Here is a 21,175-nt window from a genome sequence, read left to right as displayed (position 1 = left end):
AGTCTTCAGGATGAGGGCAAGGTGTGGTGAGGCTCTCTATATCCTTTTGTTTTTTCCAGTTTTTTTATTTTATTTTTATTTCTATAGGATCATTAGCTTCTAGGAGGTCACATGGTTCATCTCCTAGGTGAAAGTCATTATGACTACATGGCTGTTCCACAGACTAGACAATTTTAGAATGAGAAGTTTGCACACTCTGTCCTTAGAGAAAGGAGATCAATGTCACTTGTGATAGAAATAATCTCAGTTGAATAAAAAAAAACTTTGTGCAAGGAATAAGGAAATATTGATCAAATACAGCTCTGTCCTAGCTGTTTGTGCAAGATAGTTAGACCAGGTCCCTGAGGACTGACTTTTTTTCTTTTCACAGTGACTGGTGTTTGTTCTTACTCTCAAAGGCCCTTTTTTATTCTGGGGTTGGTATCCTCTGTGTCTTCCCCTGAAAATTGGTCTAAGTCAGACATTTGTGCAGCAGATAGGCAGAAGAAAAGTGGGAAAAGATGTGCATGGCCTAGCACTGCCTGGCTTCCTGGATACACCTTGCAAACCTGGTGACTTCTTCCCAGGGCACTTAAAGCAGTAATCACACTAAAGGTAAAATGGGAGTTACAACACGATACAGTGTTCACACAAAATAGTGCTGGAAAAAACCAAGGCCCCTGAATAAATTTATACACCTATAAAAGTATGTGTTCAGAAACTAGGGGGTGCAGTGGCCAGGATCTAGTGCCTGAGGAAAGGTGTGAAGACTTGGCCACATTTGGGGTAGGATAACCTGGAATCCTGGTTTAGAGGACCTGGTACTTCCTTTGACTTGCTCTTAGAGTGCAGAGGAAATTACAGGAATTGAAAACTGCAATTTTATGGAGAAGAAGCATAGTGGTCGTTTGTGTTATTCTGTGACCTGGTAGCTCTAATTATTCAAATTGATTCGGAAGACCCTACCTCAGTTGTGGAATGATATTAAATGGTGAACAGATGGCTAGCATTTTATTAAATTCTTTCATGGAGTTTTAATGTAATTTTTATTTGAGGCAAACATTACTTATTTTGGTTTAAAACTGCCACAAACACTTAAGGTTTTGAGGACATTTCTGTAAGTATACCAGGGAAGTTGACTTAAGAAAAATAAGTGAACAGAAAAAAAAACAATATGAATGCCAAAATTAGGAAGGTGATGTGGAAATATATATGTTTATCAAACACTAGAAGATATTAGTAGGCAGGAAACCTACTCAGGAACAAACTTACCAGTACAAGGTCTATGTGAAGTTCTATCAGGGGATCTTTATCTTTCCTGCCTCCCCTCTTCCTCCTTTATGACAATGATAATCTTATTGTACTTGATGGAGAGTAGCCTTGAGCTGGGACGTCAACACTGATTCAAAACAGTTTGGATTTGTCTTCATATTCAGGTCTACCACTTTAAAGGCCAATGGCTTTTGACAGGAAGTTTAAACTCCCTGTGAGCTTTAGTCTTCTCATTTATAAAGTGGAGATGTTCTGAGCCCTGAGTGCTTGGACAGTGTCATGAACTAACATAGATTCTCAGCTTTACAGTATAGACAATGGATTCCCTGGATATCAGAAGGGAGTCTGATGTGTTATTTATCACCAGTATCTCTTTTCTCTTCTTCCAGAAGTTGCTTGTGTTTTTTTCCTGGGAAGACCCTTCTGCTTTCCGCTTCATGTGGGGTGAGTCAGACAGGTTACCCAGACCAGGAATTCATAGCATGAAGCCCCCTGAACAAGAGGCTCATAACCTGCAAAGTGGGTTTGAGCTTGTCTGAACATACTCTTCCAGAGGGCCACCAATAAAAATAGAAAGTGAGCATGAAAAGTTTTTTGCCAACTATGAGTACAGGGGAGACCAGAAAATAAAATGGAAAGTGAGAGATGAAAAGACACTGATTCCTGAAGTCAGATGTGCCTCAGACACAACTATCCACAGATATTTTACGTGTAAAAGAAAACAAATTTGGGGCCAGGTGCAGTAGCTCATGCCTGTAATCCAAATGCCTCTGGAGGCTGAGGAAGGAGCATCCTGAGTTCAATGCCAGCCTCAGCAATAACAAGGTATTAAGCAACTCTTTCTCTAAATAAAATACAAAATGGGGCTGGGGATATTGCTCAGTGGATAAACTAACTCTGAAAGTGTTGTTTTTTGTTTGTTTTACTGTTATATATTTATAACCAATAATTTGTTTCTAGTTTCACGCACATTATTTTTTTTACTAGTTCTACAATGCGTACTAAAAACCATATCAACTGAGATACATTTCTTGAGTGAGTAGAAAAGGTAAAGCCAGGTTATAGATTCCAGTTTCTTGAGTGTTCCTTGAGCAGGGATAACTTCTGATTGGCTACATGTACTAGTGGTTTGAATAGGCTGAACAGAATTTGTGGGTGGAGATCAGATTATTGCTTATTTCTAAACTAAGAGTAGTTTATTGAGCCAAGCATTTACCAGAGCCCCTTATGCTGGAGATACAGGATGGAACTGATCTCTGATGAAATTCTGGTTGTCCAGTGCACAGGCTTACCATTTGTTTTGGTGAGTTTCTAGCATAAAACACCTCACATGCAAATCTTTATTTGAAAGTGATAAAAATGCACATCTGTCTTGTGAAAACTTCTCATATCTGGCCTCACATACTGTGGATGACCATTCTAACCTCATTGGTAATTTGGATGCAGAAATGGGAAACAAAGGTCTTTGCTGCACAGGAACTGGGCTCAAACTTATCGCCTGGTGGTCCTAACCACTAGAGTGTGAGGAAATAGACAGTCACACCATTTAGCTTTATCTTAGCTGATCTTAGCTCTATCTTTTGGCTTTTCCTGAAAGAGCTGGAGACTACAACTTTGTAAATCTTGAAAGTGTAGCTGGAGCAAGCTTAATGTAGATCATGAGAACTTTGTAAATGTTTAATGATACAAGGTTAGTGACTTCTTATAAACTGAGAGAGTAAAAAGGCCCCCTTTCAAACTCTAATTCTTATAACTAAGTCAGAAAGATTTCAGACATTTCACTCAGAATAACAGGCATGAATTTATTGAATAGATAAACAAGGAAAGATGACACTCTAATAGTAGACAATGGGTCTTCTGAGAGGGAAGAAAGACAGTGTGCCTTTCATACAATCCACTTTTGTTGGATACCCCAGATAAGTTTCCAAAGAGTCCCACACAGGCCTACTACTTAACTTTGAACTGACTGCTGGATGGCATCCCACTGTCAAGTCCCCACTGCTATGATAACTTTAGGTCACCTTGGCCAATGCAACTGATTCTAATTGGATTCTTAACCATAAATTCTTGTAGATTTTAGAGCTAGGTAAAATATTTTTATCTCTCTAGGTTTCAGAATCTGGTATGTGGAAAGAGTCACAAAAGTTCCCTTCTTAGGGTTACATGGCTTCCTCTTATGGACATTTATTTTATACCTGACTTTCTCCTGCAGATAACAGTTTACTGATAAATGTGATCTACCACGTCCACTTAAGGCAGGCAGGGTAGCAAGTTAATTTCTTAATGAAGAGAAAAGCATGTGGGGGTCAGCACAGTGACCCTCACTTTATATAATTATTCTCTGAACCTTATGCTCTCACCGCTCACATCTGTCCTCTATCATTCAGCAAGAAGTATTTTAGCCTAAATCATACTGTTGTTGATCCTACGTCCCAAAGATTGGGCCCCAGACAAACATCAGTTTTACCAGAGAACTGGATAGAAATGTGGGTTCTCAGGTTGCAGCACAGCTTTATTATATGAGACTCAGAGTGGCTCACAAATCTTAATATTTATGATCCACTCAGTTGCATGGTTGGGGCTTACAATCTGTGCCCTGATTTGGTCTCTCCTCCAAGAACAATTTTTTTTCACCACTTTACAAAAACAAGTTATTATGACCTCATTAACTTACACCTTAATGACCTGCATCCAAAATTTTCTAGTTTCAGCCCTGGCTGACAGACCCTGAGATTCAAGGGGCTGGGTGCATGGATCTCCACTGCTGAGATGTTCACGGAATACTGTTGCAATGACCTCATTAAGACCTTCAACCACAACACCCACAGCTAAGAGTCAATCCCTGTAAACATTTTAACCTTTACTTCTGTTCCCGAGATTAAAGTGATACCTAATCTCTTGTTTAAAAACTCTAAAGGGTTTTGCGACTCAGTGGAAGAGTGTTCTTGTAGCATGCATGAGGCACTCGATTTGATCCTCAGAACCACATAAAAAATAAAATTAAAAAAAATTACATCCACCTTAAACTAAAAACAAAATATTTAAAAAAAATTAAAAATCTCTAAAGGCCATGTTACTGCACTGTAGCCATGATTGGATGGACCATGGTTTTCTTAAATAAAGTTTCTGGCTCATGATGTGCAGATCCCCACAGTTGCCCGATAAGACCACTAGATGGCGAGTGTTTTTTTTTTTTTTTTTTTTTTTGCCAGTGGAGGCGTTCTGCAGGTGGCTGGGGGATTCTCTTGGTTGCTCCCATCAGAGACCCTGAAGTGTCCCTATGCTGAGGCAGTTTTTACTGCAGATTCCAGGAAGTGATATGAAGCTAGGGTCTTTGACTACAGTTCTACTATAGTACTGTAGCAGAAAATTTATTTAAAATGGTGCAGGTCCTCCTCCTCATACAGGAAAGGCTGACTATTTGCCCACAGCCTGAAGGCCTGATAGTGGCAGAGATATGGTCATAGGCCCTAACAATACCAATTTGGAAAAGAAAAGTAGAGACAATATTTTCTTCTCCTGAAAGGTATACTCTGTTTTATGAACACCCAGAACATATAGCCTGCCTTTTTTGATGCTTTAAAGTGTTTATAAGGAGGGTAACTGAGAAGGTGAAAAAATATCTCCAATTTGAATCTAAGCCTAGCTCTACTCCAGACTATTGTGGACATTATCTGCTAATGTACCTCTTCTGCAACCCACATTTACAACAATGCTGGAAGAGACTGTATGCAACAGGAATAGTGCCTGCACAATTCCCACATTCCAGGTGCAGAGCACTTCCTTTCCTCCCACCTCTGAAAGCCTTTTGTGTTCCCCAGCACTAAGGTGGGAAAAGCCTAACAGAAAGCAGGGCTTCGGTGCCTCCCTATGACCAAGTCTAAGTGGTACAGGTTACAGATGCAGTTGTTCTGGCCATTTTGAGGAGGTTTATAGATTTGCCATTGTTGTAAGAGTCCTTAGAGTTTGTTTTAATCATATATAGGAGATGCACATGAACACATGCACTGTCACAGAGAGCTACAGCTTTCTATAAGCAGTAGTGAAGAGCCATTTGTGAAGTTCCAGGGTTGGTCAGGAGATAGGGGTGTGGGAGGTGATGGAGAACATGTAAAAGAGACTTTCTTCTATTTGCACAGGAAGAAAAGGTGATACAGCATAAGTAGATTTAGGGTTATTATATTTTCAGTGAGCTTTAGGGGGCATGAGCCATCTCTGTTATTCTGGTAACTGGACATGCCATTATTATATCACACAAAGACTGACTTTGGATGCTGGGAGCAAAATTACAAGGATATTGGTAGTATGATAATTATATTAGTTAATTTTGACATGAACAACTTGGGAAGATGTCTGACTATTTCTAAAAACTACCTCTCTCCAGAAGGTCATGACTGGGTGAAGTGATGCATGCCTGGGTGAGGTGGTCCATGCCTAAAAATCAAGTGATTCAAGGGACTGCAGCTGGTGGATTGTAAGTTCAATTTCAGCATGAACAATTTAGTGAGATCCTGGCTCATAGTAAAATTTCGAAGACACATCTAGGGATCTTCTTCAGGTATAGTAGAATAGCTGTAAAATGCTCTTGAGTTAAATCCACAGTAACTTCTTCTGCCTCCAAAATACACACACACACATAAACAGTTTAAGAATTTATCCCCTTGATGGTAAGCAAAGCCCCATTTTCAAAGAAGAGAGTCACAACTGTAAAAGGCCTTGGTAACACAAGTACTTTGTATTTCCAGAAAAAAAGGAAGAAAATGACTCTGTAGGTTCTGCTAGAGGCTTGCTCTCTGCTCCCTCAGGCAAGGAACTGTGTTTGTAATCTTTTTTTTTTTTTTTTTGCTTAATGGACCCTATGCAGCCTTGTGAGTGACTGCAGAGCAACAGGACTCTTTATTTTAATAGAGCATCTTTCAGTGAGCCAGAAGAGCAGAGAATTCTGATGCCTTTCAACAATCTCTCCTCTGTCTTTTTATCCTCAGTTTGATACCAGCTGATAACTGCCTGGCACAAACTCAGGATGTATGGGACAAGGAAAGACTACTCAGATACAGAGAAGATGGCAGTGAAAAGGCTTTGAATCTCACTCTAGCTTTTTTATCTCAGATGGCATCTTGGAAAGGGAAAGTGAAACACTGCACAGAAAATTCTGGAATGTGCAGGATCAGAAGTCAAAGGTTTTTCTTGGAGATGGCAAGATAACGTCCCAGGTCACCAGCTCCAGCATGGGGTTGCAGATTCTGATAGCCTGAATATTAATTTGTGTGTGTGTGTGTGTGTGTGTGTGTGTGTGTGCACGCGCACGTGCACAAGAATGCAGGTGAAGTCCTCAATGACTCACTATTCATTTTTGGAAAAGAAGAGGTGAAAAGACTGCTTACTCAATGGTGTTTCTGCTAAGAAAGAATCTTGCCTGTTGTTCAAGTAGGGGCATCTGGCTTGATACTGACAAGTGACCCAAGACTGGTAAGTTTGGTAAGATTGGTAGAACTCTTTGACAGTGTTAGTAGCACCACAATCAGGCCCAAATTAATAATTCTCCTGCCTGAAGGCTTTAGGTTTCTTCTGATAATATGCTGTGTCTCTCCTTCTGCTCCCTCTCTTGTTTCTTTCCTCCCTTCCTCACTACTGGGAGACAATCATTGTGCTTAAAGCACTGGGAGAAAAAATAAATTAGAAAAATAACAGTTTTTTTTTTCAGCATGTATGATCTACCCTGAGCCTCAGCATGGTAAAACTTAGAGACCAAAGGCTTGTTTTTGGTAAGAGGCTTGCCCATCATGATAATGTTTAGTAATCCTATTCCCTACTTGAAAATAAAACTGCCTCTAGAATGCCCAATTTCCACTGGGTGTAACCACTGCCAGTATGAGTTCTCTGGTTTTGAAAAAGGCATAATATTTCTTTTTTTTTTATTGTTGGTTGTTCAAAACATTACATAGTTCTTGACATATCATATTTCACACTTTGATTCAAGTGGGTTATGAACTCCCATTTTTACCCCATATACAGATTGCAGAATCACATCAGTAACACTTCCATTGATTTACATATTGCCATACTAGTGTCTGTTATATTCTGCTGCCTTTCCTATCCCCCTCCGCTCCCCTCCCCTCCCCTCTTCTCTCTCTACCCCTCTACTGTAATTCATTTCTCCCCCTTGTATTATTTTTCCGTTTCCCCTCACTTCCTCTTGTATGTAATTTTCTATAACCCTGAGGGTCTTCTTCCATTTCCATGCAATTTCCCTTCTCTCACACTTTCCCTCCCACCTCTCATCCCTGTTTAAGGTTAATCTTCTCATACTCTAAATCCCTACTCTGTTCTTAGTTACTCTCCTTATATCAAAGAAGACATTTGCCATTTTTTTTATTGATTGGCTGGCTTTACTTAGCATAATCTGCTCTAATGCCATCCATTTCCCTCCAAATTCTATGATTTTGTCATTTTTTAATGCAGAATAATACTCCATTGTGTATAAATGCCACATTTTTTTTATCCATTCATTTATTTAAGGGCATCTAGGTTGGTTCCACAGTCTTGCTATTGTGCATTGTGCTGCTATGAACATCGATGTAGCAGTGTCCCTGTAGCATCCTCTTTTTAGGTCTTTAGGAAATAGACTGAGAAGGGGAATAGCTGGGTCAAATGATAGTTCCATTCCCAGCTTTCCAAGAAATTTCCATACTGCTTTCCAAATTGGCTGCACTAATTTGCAGTCCCACCAACAATGAACTAGTGTACCCTTTTCCCCACATCCTCGCCAGCACTTGTTGTTTGACTTCCTAATGGCTGCCAATCTTACTGGAGTGAGATGGTATCTTAGGGTGGTTTTGATTTGCATTTCTCTGACTCCTAGCGATGTTGAGCATTTTTTCATGTACTTGTTGATTGATTGTATGTCCTCCTCTGAGAAGTGTCTGTTCAGGTCCTTGGCCCATTTGTTGATTGGATTATTTGTTATCTTATTGTCTAATTTTTTGAGTTCTTTGTATACTCTGGATATTAGGGCTCTATCTGAAGTGTGAGGAGTAAAAATTTGTTCCCAGGATGTAGGCTCACTATTTATCTCTCTTATTGTTTCTTTTGCTGAGAAAAAACTTTTTAGTTTGAGTAAGTCCCATTTGTTGATTCTAGTTATAAACTCTTGTGCTTGGGTGTCCTATTGAGGAATTTGGAGCCCGACCCCACAGTATGTAGATCGCAGCAAACTTTTTCTTCTATCAGACACAGAGTTTCTGATTTGATATCAAGCTCCTTGATTAATTTTGAGTTAACTTTTGTGCATGGCTAGAGAAAGGGATTCAGTTTCATTTTGATGCATATGGATTTTCAGTTTTCCCAGCACCATTTGTTGAAGATGCTATCCTTCCTCCATTGCATGCTTTTAGCCCCTTTATCAAATATAATTGTAGTTTTGTGGATTAGTTTCTGTGTCCTCAATTCTGTACCATTGGTCCACCCGCCTGTTTTTGTACCAGTACCATGCTGTTTTTGTTACTATTGCTCTGTAGTACAGTTTAAAGTCTGGTTCACACTTCTTGCTTAGCATTGTTTTTGCTACTCTGGATCTTTTATTTTTCCATATGAATTTCATGATTGCTTTCTCTATTTCTACAAGAAATGCCGTTGGGATTTGGATTGGCATTGCATTAAACCTATAGAGAACTTTTGGTAATATCACCATTTTGATGATGTTAGTTCTGCCTATCCATGAACAGGGTATATTTTTCCATCTTCTAAGATCTTCTTCTATTTCTCTCTTTAGGGTTCTGTAGTTTTCATTGTATAAGTCTTTCACCTCTTTTGTTAGGTTGATTCCCAAGTATTTTATTTTTTTTTTTTTGAGGATATTGTGAATTGAGTGTTTTTCCTCATTTCCACTTCAGAGGATTTGTCGCTGATATACAGGAATGCCTTTGATTTATGCGTATTGATTTTATATCCTGCCACTTTGCTAAATTCATTTATTAGCTCTAATGGTGTCTTTGTAGACCCTATTGGGTCTGCTAGGTATAGAATCATGTCATCCACAAATAGTGATAATTTAAGTTCTTTTCCTATTTTAATGCCTTTAATTTCTTTTGTTTGTCTAATTTCTCTGGTCAGTGTTTCGAGAACTATGTTGAACAGAAGTGGTGAGAGAGGGCATCTCTGTCTTGTTCCCGATTTTAGAGGAAATTCCTTCAATTTTCCTCCATTCAGAATGATGCTAGCCTGAGGCTTAGCATAGATTGCTTTTACAATGTTGAGGTATGTTCCTGTTATCCCTAGTTTTTCTAGAGTTTTGAACATAAAGAGATGCTGTACTTTGTCGAGTAATTTTTCTGCATCTATCGAAATGATCATATTGTTCTTATTTTTAAGTCTATTGATGTGGTGAATAACATTTATTAATTTCTGTATATTGAACCAGCCTTGCATCCCAGGGATGAATCCTACTTGATCATGGTGCACAATTTTTTTTTATGTTTGAGAATCTGATTCGCCAGAATTTTATTGAGGATTTTTGCCTCTAGGTTCATTAGAGATATTGGTCTGTAGTTTTCTTTCTTTGAAGTGTCTTTGTCTGGTTTAGAAATTAGGGTGATGTTGGCCTCGTAGAATGAATTTGGAAGTTTTTCCTCTTTTTCTATTTCCTGAAATAGTTGAAAAGTATTGGTATTAGTTCCTCTTTAAAGGTTTTGTAAAATTCTGCTGTATACCCATCTGGTCCTGGGCTTTTCTTAGTTGGAAGTCTTTTGATGGTTTCTTCTATTTCCTCAATTTATATTGGTCTGTTTATGTTGTCTATATCCTCCTGACTCAATCTGGGCAGATCATATGACTTAAAAAATTTCTGAATGCATTCACTATCTTCTATTTTATTGGAGTATAAGGATTGAAAATAATTTCTGATTATCTTCTGTATTTCTGAAGTGTCTGTTGTGATATTGCCTTTTTCATCCTGTATGCTAGTAATTTGAATTCTCTCTCTTCTCTTTGTTAGCATGGCTAAGGGTCTGTCAATTTTATTTATTTTTTCAAAGAACCAACTTTTAGTTTTGTCAGTTTTCTCAATTATTTCTTTTGTTTTGATTTCATTAATTTCAGCTCTGATTTTAATTATTTCTTTCCTTCTATTTCTTTTGCTGTTGTTTTGTTCTTCTTTTTCTAGGATTTTGAGATGAAGTATGAGATCATTTATTTGTTGGTTTTTTCCTTTTTTAAGGAATGAACTCCAAGCAATGAATTTTCCTTAAAACTGCTTTCAATGTGTCCCATAGATTCCAATATGTTGTGTCTGTTTTTTCATTTATCTCTAAGAATTTTTTAATTTCCTCCTTGATGTCTTCTATAACCCATTGATCATTCAGTAACCTATTGTTCAATCTCCAAGTGATGCATGATTTTTCCTTCCTTCTTTTATCGTTAATTTTTTGTTTCATTCCATTATGATCAGATAAGATGCATGGTATTATCTCTACTCCTTTATATTGTCTAAGAGTTGCCCTGTGACATAATACAGGATCTATTTTTGGGAAGCATCCATGTGCTGCTGAGAAAAAAGTGTAACTGCTTGATGTTGGGTTGTATATTCTATATATGTCAATTAAGTCTAGGTTATTAATTGTGTTATTGAGTTCTATAGTTTCCTTATTCAACTTTTGTTTGGAAGATCTGTCCAGTGGTGAGAGGAGTGTGTTGAAGTCTCCCATGATTATTGTATGGTGGTCTATTAGACTCTTGAACTTTAGAAGAATAAAATAAAACTAATAAATAAGACATTGACATAGGACCATTCTGTCCAGCTGAGATTATGGGAAAAATATTGATGTGATCATAGACTTCAGGCATAAGATAATTTTATTAATGTGTTGGTTTGGTACAAATAGGCCTTTAAGTCCAAATATAGCTTTTGAAAAAAAAAAAAAGATGATTTGAATTCAACCAATACAGAGAAACGGAGGAAATGACAGTTGAACCTAGAGAGGTTCACAGAAGGAAAGAAGCCGGAGGATCCAATCATGCTTCCTGCTGACTTCCACTGGCTAATGAATAATGGTCAGTTGGGCAAGGGTTGGAATTTTCTGGGGAGTCAGTGCTGTGGAGCTATCTCTGGAAAATTGTAATTATTCTTCCCAGTATGAAGTTTCTGGTGACCAATGAGGTTTGATCTTACAGGAAAAGACTTTTACAGTCTATGGATTTGTGAGAATTGTTACAAGTATGAATGATCTGTTTCTTGTTAACACTAGAAGCATACTTAAAATTTGCCACATTCTTAACATTTATATGGTTCTTACCCAGTATGAATATTTGGTGAAAAACAATACTTTTTCTAATAGAATAGCTTTCCCACATTCTTTGCATTTGTATGTTTTCTCCCCAGTATGAATTCTCTGGTGTGGAGAAATGTGTAATCTTTGATAAAGAGCTTTGCCAAATTCTTTAAACTTGTATGGCTTTTTTCTAATATTAATTCTCTGATGTCAAATAAGTTATATTTGATTAATCTTTGCCACAATCTCAAATTTGTATGGCTTTTCTCCCATAAGAAGTCTCTGGTGTTGACTAAAGAGTGACCTTCAATTAGAAGCTTTGCTAAATTATAGATATTTGTATGGTTTCTCCCTACTATAAATTCTCTGGTGTTGAGTAAGGCATGATTTTTTATTAAAAGCTTTGCCACATTCTTTACATTTCTATGGCATTTTTCCACTATGAAGCCTCCGGTGTCGAGTAAGGTGTGATTTTTGATTAAAAGCTTTGCCACATTCTTCACATTTGTATGGCTTTTCTCCAGTATGAATTCTCTGGTGTTGAGTAAGTTTTGATTTTTTATTAAAAGATTTGCCACATTCTTCACATTTGTGTGGCTTTTCTCCAGTATGAATTCTCTGGTGTTGAGTAAGTTTTGATTTTATATTAAAAGCTTTGCCACATTCTTTGCATTTGTATGGCTTTTCTCCTGTATGATATCTCTGGTGTTGAGTAAGGTTTGATTTTTTACTAAAAGCTTTGCCACATTCTTCACATTTGTATGGCTTTTCTCCAGTATGAACTCTCTGGTGTCGAGTAAGGTTTGATTTTTTTATTAAAAGCTTTGCCACATTCTTTACATTTGTATGGCTTTTCTCCAGTATGAACTCTCTGGTGTCGAGTAAGTTTTGATTTTTGGTTAAAAGCATTGCCACAATTTTTACATTTGTATGGCTTTTCTCCAGTATGAACACTCTGGTGTTCAGTCAGGTGTGATTTTTGATTAAAAGCTTTTTCACATTCTTTACATTTGTAGGGCTTTTCTGTACTATGAATTCTCTGGTGTTGAGTAAGGCATGATTTTTTATTAAAAGCTTTGCCACATTCTTCACATTTGTATGGCTTTTCTCCAGTATGAATTCTCTGGTGTTGAGTAAGTTTTGATTTTTTATTAAAAGCTTTGCCACATTCTTCACATTTGTATGGCTTTTCTCCAGTATGAATTCTCTGGTGTTGAGTAAGTTTTGATTTTTGATTAAAAGCTTTGCCACATTCTTTACACTTGTATGGCTTTTCTCCAGTATGAACTCTCTGGTGTTCAGTCAGGTGTGATTTTGTATTAAAGGCTTTGACACATTCTTTGCATTTGTATGGCTTTTCTCCAGTATAAACTCTCTGGTGTTCAGTCAGGCATAATTTTTGATTAAAAGCTTTTTCACATTCTTTACATTTGTATGGCTTTTCTCCAGTATGAATTTTCTGGTGTCGAATAAGGCATGATTTTTTCTTAAAAGCTTTGCCACATTCTTTACATTTGTATGGATTTTCTCCAGTATAAATTTTCTGGTGTTCAGGAAGGTGTGATTTTTTATTAAAAGCTTTGACACTTTCTTTACATTTCCAGATTTTCTCTCCAGTATGATTACTGTAGTGTTTAAAGAGGTTTGAGCAACACTTAAATACATTTTCACATTTCTTCAATTTGTAAGGTTTATCTCCATTGTAAAGCCTATTGTTTTTAGTAACACATAGAATTTGAGTAAAATATTTTTCACATTCTTTACTTATGGAGGATTTATCACAGCTCTCATAAAGAACTGAGGAATTTTTACATGCTTTTACATATTTTTTTAACTTGTAGAGCTTCCCACCACTATTAATTCTCTGGAGGTCAGAAATTCTTGTAGTTTTATTAAAAATGATTTCACATACCTTATAGCTATAATTTGTCTTTTGATTATAAAAGCTTGGATAAATAAATTTTGGGTATGGATTAAAAACTTTTTCACTTTTCTCATTGTAAAGCTCTTTTAAACGATCACATGGGTGATTTCTAGGATTTAAAAAAAGAAGAAAATTTTAATGACTTTCACAGAATTTACATTGTTTTACACCAAATCTATTATGCTGCAAATTACCTAGGGTAGAGACTATCTACAGGTCCTAAAAGATTTATCATAAATATAGGTCTCTCTGAGTATCAATGAGGGTGTTTTCAAAATTCTTTCTACTTTTAAATTAAGCAATATTAGGTAAGTACAAATACTCCCACAATCATTATAATTTCATGCATTGCCACAAGGAGAAACTGTTTATTTCATCATTTTTGTAAAGTAATAGTCAGAGAGACTACTAAAACTCAGAAATTTCTTCTTCTCCTTCTTTTTATTCTATCTTGTCTAAATAAATATTTGTGTATATTTACTCAATGGTGAATTTTAAATTATCCCAGTGACTAACTAAAGCATGAAATAGACTCCATTGCAAATTTTTCATTTTTTAGAGAAACAGTATAATTACAAATGCTGTTCAAAAATGTTTAAAAGAACACACAGGTCCTCAAATGTGACTGCCAAATGTGTTCTTGTCTCTCTCCAGCTTAGCCAATGCCCCACATCCCTACAGTTCCACCTTTCCTCCAACACACTATTGTCTAGTTTTAATTTGTGGGGAATCCTGCAGGTACTGGGATATATTATTGCCCTGATGTGCCAGAGCATTCTTCATTAAGCCAAAGAGCAAATTTCATCTGAGCTTGGCTGCTCAGCTTTCCAGCAAAAATATCTATCACTGAGGGTGTTTTTAAAATTCTTTCTATGTAACTAGCTTATTGAAATAAGTTAGAGAATACTTTTGATTTGTTGAAAACATATTCCTTGAGATGCACAGATAAGTAGTGCTAGGGCCTCAGAAAAATCTAATGGCAACAGGATTTAGTTCATTAGGGACTTGTATAGGATCCAGGAAGTCTCTGTTTCTCACATTAAGAAAGTTTTTCTCATTTCAACCAAAACCACAAAAATGCATAGATTTTTTGGGATATTCACTTGGAGTCTGGTGAATATCGCTGTTGATATGAAAGATGAAGCAGTGTATGTCAGATGGAGCTGCTGAAAGATATCTATAAACTGTGCATGAAATTAAAAAAAAAAAAAAGCATGGAAGCCTTTAGGTAAAAAGTCTGGTATCTAGGAACTCACAGTTGAAATCCAGCTGGTTTGAGACTATCCAGTACATGGTATATACTACCTAGTTTTGTCTAAATTAAGCATGGCATTGGAGATGGTATCATCCATTGGAGCCATATAGCCACTTAGCATGACAGAGATGGGTGAGACATGTCAGAATGCCAATGAACCTGTCGCAAGAAAGACTCTTCCTCTTGAAATCTTATTCCTACTTTGATGCACACTCCCTTAAATAAAGAACTGGAAAAATTATCTAGCAATTGTTTTTCAGAACTTATGTGGTCTAGAGAATCTATAAGATGTTTTATCGCTTTTAACTTAAGTTTTTGCCTGGTCTTATATTCCTTTACTAATTATTTCAGATATATATATATATTTTTTTTCAGATGGCTCATCACCTTCCAAAAAAGAAATTACTCAGGTGGGATGCTTGATGTCCCATGACATAGAGTAATTATGCTAACTTATGAGCCATAAATACATTGGTAACTACACAAAGACTGCTTCAATTTGAATTAAAATTATAAACAAATATTTACAAGCACCTTTGACTCAAAGTATCAAGTTTCGGGGAGAAGGTTCTACAAAAGTGGGCGTCTGCAATGGTAGACAGAATCATTAAATGACAAAGACATTATAGATCTTTTTTTTTTTTTTTTACAGAGGAGAAGTTTAATGGTAAGCCATTCCTCATTTAAAGGTTGTCTTAAATCACCACTGTGGCTGCTTTACTTTTCTCAAAGGGTTATACAATTATTAGCTTAAGCCCTTCATTGTTCTTCATTTGCCCCACACCATCCCTACTACTTCTATCTCAGGCTTGTTTTATACCTCTTAGCAAGATCCCAGAAGAGTGTCAGAAGCCTTCCACAATTCTCACAAGACCCTCATGTCTGCTTCTGGGGTGTGATTCCTGCAAGACATTTTGGCTGTGGTCTTTCTGGGAGACTGTGCTAAAAGTTCCTGGGACATTCCTGTGTTTGGATTGTCATACATGACAGATGAGCTATATGCTTATTTGATGTGTTTTAGAAAGATTCAACTGCTTCTCTTCTTTTTATTTTTTGCTTAATTATTGCATTTAAATGCAATACCTACCAAACTTTCATTGTAAGCACATTTAATTATTGAATTGTTCTTTTAAACAGAGATGTCTTACTAAGGCTTGTTTCAGCATTTCCTTAATCTGCATGTATTTCTTTTAAGTAGAAATAGTATGCATGTGTTTAAATTAGACAATTTTTCTATACTGTGTAGAAAATCTCTTTTTATTACTTCATAAAAAAGACAGATTAGAATGCTGCAACTTTAAATTAATAATCTGTACACTTTCCTCTAACCTGCGCTTATGTAGAGATTATTAAAAGTTTTAAAAACATAACTGACTATAAGCATTTTATAACTTTTTCAGTTTTTTTTTCATTAAAATGCCTATTTCTATTCTAATCCTATTTCTAAAGCTGACAAAACTGGTTGAGTCTTTATTATCCTAAAGGTATTTTTAAGAGACTGCTTCATATTGCCCTGTAAACATTGTGTAAATGTAATTTGATACATGTTTTTGCAATTTAAAATATTGTGTATTGCAAGTGGTTTTACAAAAAATACTGAGTAGTAAAACTTTTACAATTACAATAGTGTAATTTAAAGTTTTAATGAAAGAAAAACTGAATGGCACTAGATGAGCAGTCAGTCTTCTGAGATTTTTGTAATAATATAACCTGATGAACTTGTAATTTTTTGAATAAATAATTTTCATGTTTTTTTTTCCATTCATTAAGACAAATTTTCTGAACTTCCCTCTTTTTCAATTTCAATTTCTTGTTTAAAACCAAGTATTAACTGTCCTGCTTTCCATACCTTTGCTTTTTCAAGTTTTGCAAAAAATATTGTATTTCTTGCTCCCCTAAAAATTCTTGGTTTTGATTAGAAGACATACCTAAAAAAATAATAAAAAGTTATTTCACTTACTATTGTGAATAACTCTGCAATTATGTAAAACTTTATCAAAGTGGGGGGGAATAGCCACAGAACAGTATGATTCAAGGTGATTATTACTCAAGAAATACATAGAATTTACTACAACATGATGACAAAAACCTTGAAAATTTTGAAAATTATCTTAAGAAATTATAGCACCACAGATGAGGACAAAATGCAAACTGACTAATATTACTACAACAATGTCAAATTATAGCCCTTCACTTCAACATATTCAGAATCCACCTGTGACTCAAGTGTTTCAGGAAATGAATATCTCTTATTTGTTTATTTATATTTTTATCTTTGGGGGGATTATTTCATAAGAGAACACAGGGGTATTCTATCACCAAACTAGATCCACAGGCATTTCTCCATATCTATATCTATATACTTTTTTTTAAAGACAGTTTATTAAAAAGATGATGAAATTTATTTTAAACTGGCATTCCACTGTCTCAGCTTTCCAGTTATGTGCAATTAAATTTATATATCATTGCACATCACCTTTTTTTTTTGTTTACTTCGTAACTTCCAAATATTTTCCGAAATGACTATAATGATCTAATTGAACAGATTTTGAATAGAAATATCCGAATGAAAATAATAGCTCACACAATAAAAAGTATAATAAACTCAAGCAAACAAACAATGTAATACTAGTAATTGAGAGTTCAAAAATTGATGTTGTTAATTATATAAGTAATGCCAGAAAACCACCTGAAATGTATTTAATGAACTAAATATCAATGTAGAAAATTGAAAAAAAAATTAGAAAAAATAGCAAGAAAAAGTTAGAAATTATATACTAAAAATATTCTTTTAAAAACCATGTCTCAGGCTGGGGACACAGGTCACATGTTTTAATTCTTGCCTCACATGCAAAAGAATGGGCTTAATCCCCAGCACGTCCCCCCACCCCACACACACAGTCTCATAAATTAGAAATTTGAGGAAGAAAATATATCAAAGGCTAGAATTAATTAAAATACACAGGTACTGCTGGAAGATGTGGTACATGACTGTAATCCCAGTATCTGGGGAGACTGATGCAGGAGCACTATAAGTTCAAAGACAGACTCAGCAATGGTGAGGCACTAAGCACCTCAGTGAGATCCTATATACTTTTATTTAATTCAAAAGTAATGATCAAATAAACATTGAAGGTAATAAAATAAAATAATCACTATAAAATCTATGAAATACAAATTAAGGCAGTTTTTCTCATAGTAGAAAAATTTATATAAAATCAACAAAATTTGAAATCTACAGAAATAAGTTCTTTCTCATCAGAAATTTAAGTAGAAATAAGCTAATTTGTAAAAAACTAAACAGAAAACAATGTGATTAACAAGATTAAACCTAAAAATATATTAACTATGTCAGATGCAAATCTACATAATGTTTTCTTAAGATATAAGGTCACAAAAGTCTAAAAACAAAAAGATATAACAAATATTACACTCAAAATTGCAAAGGTTATGATACTTACATAAGTGAGAGACAAAGTACAATATCATATAAAGATAAATATGACTAATCACTGGAATACAATCATAGTCAAAATATTTGTAACTCCAATCATGTTTTTTATATATAGAAAGAAATCACAGAAAAAAATTCAACAGCATAAAAAGCAACACAATAATAGTAGGATACATCTATCCCCAGTTGATGTAAATAAAAAAAAAATCATTGCATTAGTACTCAGGGAATAAAAATACTTCAAAAAGCATTAAAAACTAATTAGGTTTACAGAGGCAATCTTCTTTATAGTGTATGAAATATTGTTCCAAAGACATCAGGTTAAAAATACAAAACAAATGTTAAATATATTAAAATATTGAAGTTGCTTTGTAACATAAAATAGTAAGTTGGAAAGCAAAAGTGAAAGTGATATTCAAAATTTATGAATATGAGTTTAAAGCCACATTCAGCAATTAAGCAAGGCCCTAAGCAAATTACCTAGGTACTGTCACAAAATAAAATATAAAAACAGCTGCCAGCTAGGCACAGTAATATACACCTGTAATTCAAGAAGCTTGGGAGACTGAAACAGCAGGATTGTGAGTTAAAAGCCAGCCTCATAAACAGCAAGGTGCTAAGCAAATCAAGGAGACCATGATTCTATGTAAAATTAAAAAATGGGGCTTTAGATGTAGCTTGTGGACAAGTGCCCCTGAGGTCAATCCCCAGTACACTTCCCCAAAAAGAGCTGTTGATGTGGCTCAGTGGTTAAGCACCTGTTCTTAAAAAAAAAAAGGCCAGTAGCACCCCCAAAAATCTAAGAAGACTATGTAATACCAAACAATCAATATTATTTTTGTGTAAACAAAATAAGTTATTTGAACAATTCTTTAGAATATTCTTGGTACATCAATAACTATACATACTAAAAAAATTTCAATAGTAATTCCTGATATAAAATAATAAAAGCTACAATATTCAATGGAATGAGGTTAAATGAGAAAGCCATGGGTAATAAAATTGAAAGTATATCAATTAGCCCTCAACTTGATGGTCAAATCAAAATATATTTACAGACCTATTCTCATTAAATAACATTCAAAAGAGACCAATGTGGCAAGTAAATCAAATATCATTTCAAATGACTACATGAAGGCAATTTGGAATGAAAAAGTTAGAAATCTTTTCAAAGATAATAAATTATATAATATCTATAATGATCAACATTCAGGAGAGTATATTAATTAAAATAGTAATTCACACCCCCTCACCAAAAAAATACCAGGTAATTCTACTTCTGAGAGATATTTACTGTAGCCAAATATAAAGACCAAAAAGAATGGCATTAGGGATGAAAAAGTAAGAAAAAGGAGAACTTGTTTGAAGAAAAAATGTGATACAAATTTTCTAGAAAAAAAATGTTACAAAAAAATTTAAATGAACAGAACTAACCAGTAAATTTAAAATATATAAGATAATAAGTTCAGCAAAGATATACACTTTTGACCACAATTACATATTTGACAAATATATAAAAGATAAAAGAATTGTAAACATCTTTATGGTACATTTAAAAAGCTAATGTCTTACTCCTAGACAAAAGAACAGATTTATATATGTAGAGATGATGAATATGCCATTAATTCTAGCTACTTGGAAGGCTGAAACATGGAAATACAATTCCAATTTTTGCCACTTAGCAAGAGTCTATTTCAAACTAAAAGTCAAAAGGGGGTGATGATGTAGTTCAATATTACAAGAACCTCTGCGTTCAATCAGCTGTATATGTATGTGTATGTGTATGTGTTTGTGTGTGTGTGTATATGTATGTTTATATATAAAACAAACTTTAGATATATTACATGATTAAGCACAAAAGCAGAGTAAATAATCAAGGCAATATACAATCATATATAAAACAGGGGTAATATTTTTACTTGTAAGTAAAAGCATAGAAAACTTTATTGAATATTGGCATATGGGTCACATGCAGTTTAATTTTACCTAATGTTGTCCTAAAGTGACGTCATGATAATTTCTATTCAATTATTACATATAGATATGAAAACAAAAACAGTATCACTAATGTGAGAAAACATAATGAACAACACTGAAGGTCTCTAAAGAATGAGATTCAAAAAAGACACAAGAATTAGAGAAATGTTACCTACAATATTATGAATAATTGTATTACAATAGAAATCTTTCTTTTAATTTTTGTAGTGATAGATGGATAGAATGCATTTATTTCATCCATTTATTTTTAGGTAGTGCTAAAGATAAAACACAATACCTCACATGTGTGAGGCAAGCCCTCTGCCACTAAACTACAGCCCAAGCCCTAAAAATTCTTCTTTAAACCACATTGATAAGCTATACTTACATTTCCACTAGGTGTAGGTATTGTGAAATACTGCTATTCATTACATGGTAGAAAAACTTTACAGAATATTCAATATAAGCATTCATATAAAGTTCTGATGAGAAAAATTTGAATGAATAAATATTTAAATTATATTAAAGAAACTCTCCTGTAATATTAATACCTTACAATGGTTTGCCTAGAGATATTTGGAAATAAGCAGATTTTATAGGGAGCCTCCAAATGCAAATAAATGCCAAGTTATGCATATCCTCACAGTCATTGTGAAATAGTTTGTAGGTAGGACAAGAGTTTGTTTCTCCGCCTTAGAATGCCCTGCAATTTTCCCTAGGAACTAGTCAAGTAATTAAATACATGTGCAATGTAAAGCTGCTATGGCAGTGCCCTGCTTGAAAAGGCTCTGCACTAGAGTATTATCAGCCTGAAACATAATCTCTGGCACACAACTCCTTGGAATAAAGAAACTCTCTTTTTAGACAAGCACAATGGTTCACTGAGTCTAAATCTGTCCACAAAACAGTAAGTTTATACAATGGACTTTCTTGAGAGCTACTCAAAACTCCTAACACTGCACATTGCAACTTAGTATATAACTGATATATAAGCTGCATAATGTTGCTAAGTTTGTAATCTGCCTAGTAATAAAGTGAACAGTGTGTAC

At 34.9% G+C, this 21,175-nt stretch overlaps 1 protein-coding gene across 1 annotated transcript in view; it reads right to left on the bottom strand.

Annotated features, from left to right (window-relative positions):
- Positions 1–16,624, bottom strand: part of LOC144371340 (uncharacterized) — an 813,068-nt gene extending 796,444 nt beyond the window's left edge. The window contains 3 exon segments of the mRNA XM_078033706.1: positions 11,912–12,329; positions 12,331–13,549; positions 16,545–16,624. Of these exon segments, the coding sequence (XP_077889832.1) occupies positions 11,912–12,329; positions 12,331–13,549; positions 16,545–16,621 (1,714 nt within the window). The 5' untranslated portion in view covers positions 16,622–16,624.
- Positions 16,625–21,175: the final 4,551 nt, after the last annotated feature.

Source organism: Ictidomys tridecemlineatus, chromosome 16, assembly GCF_052094955.1.
Source record: "Ictidomys tridecemlineatus isolate mIctTri1 chromosome 16, mIctTri1.hap1, whole genome shotgun sequence".
Lineage (NCBI taxonomy): Eukaryota > Metazoa > Chordata > Mammalia > Rodentia > Sciuridae > Ictidomys > Ictidomys tridecemlineatus.
This window is presented reverse-complemented; position numbering and strand designations above follow the sequence as displayed.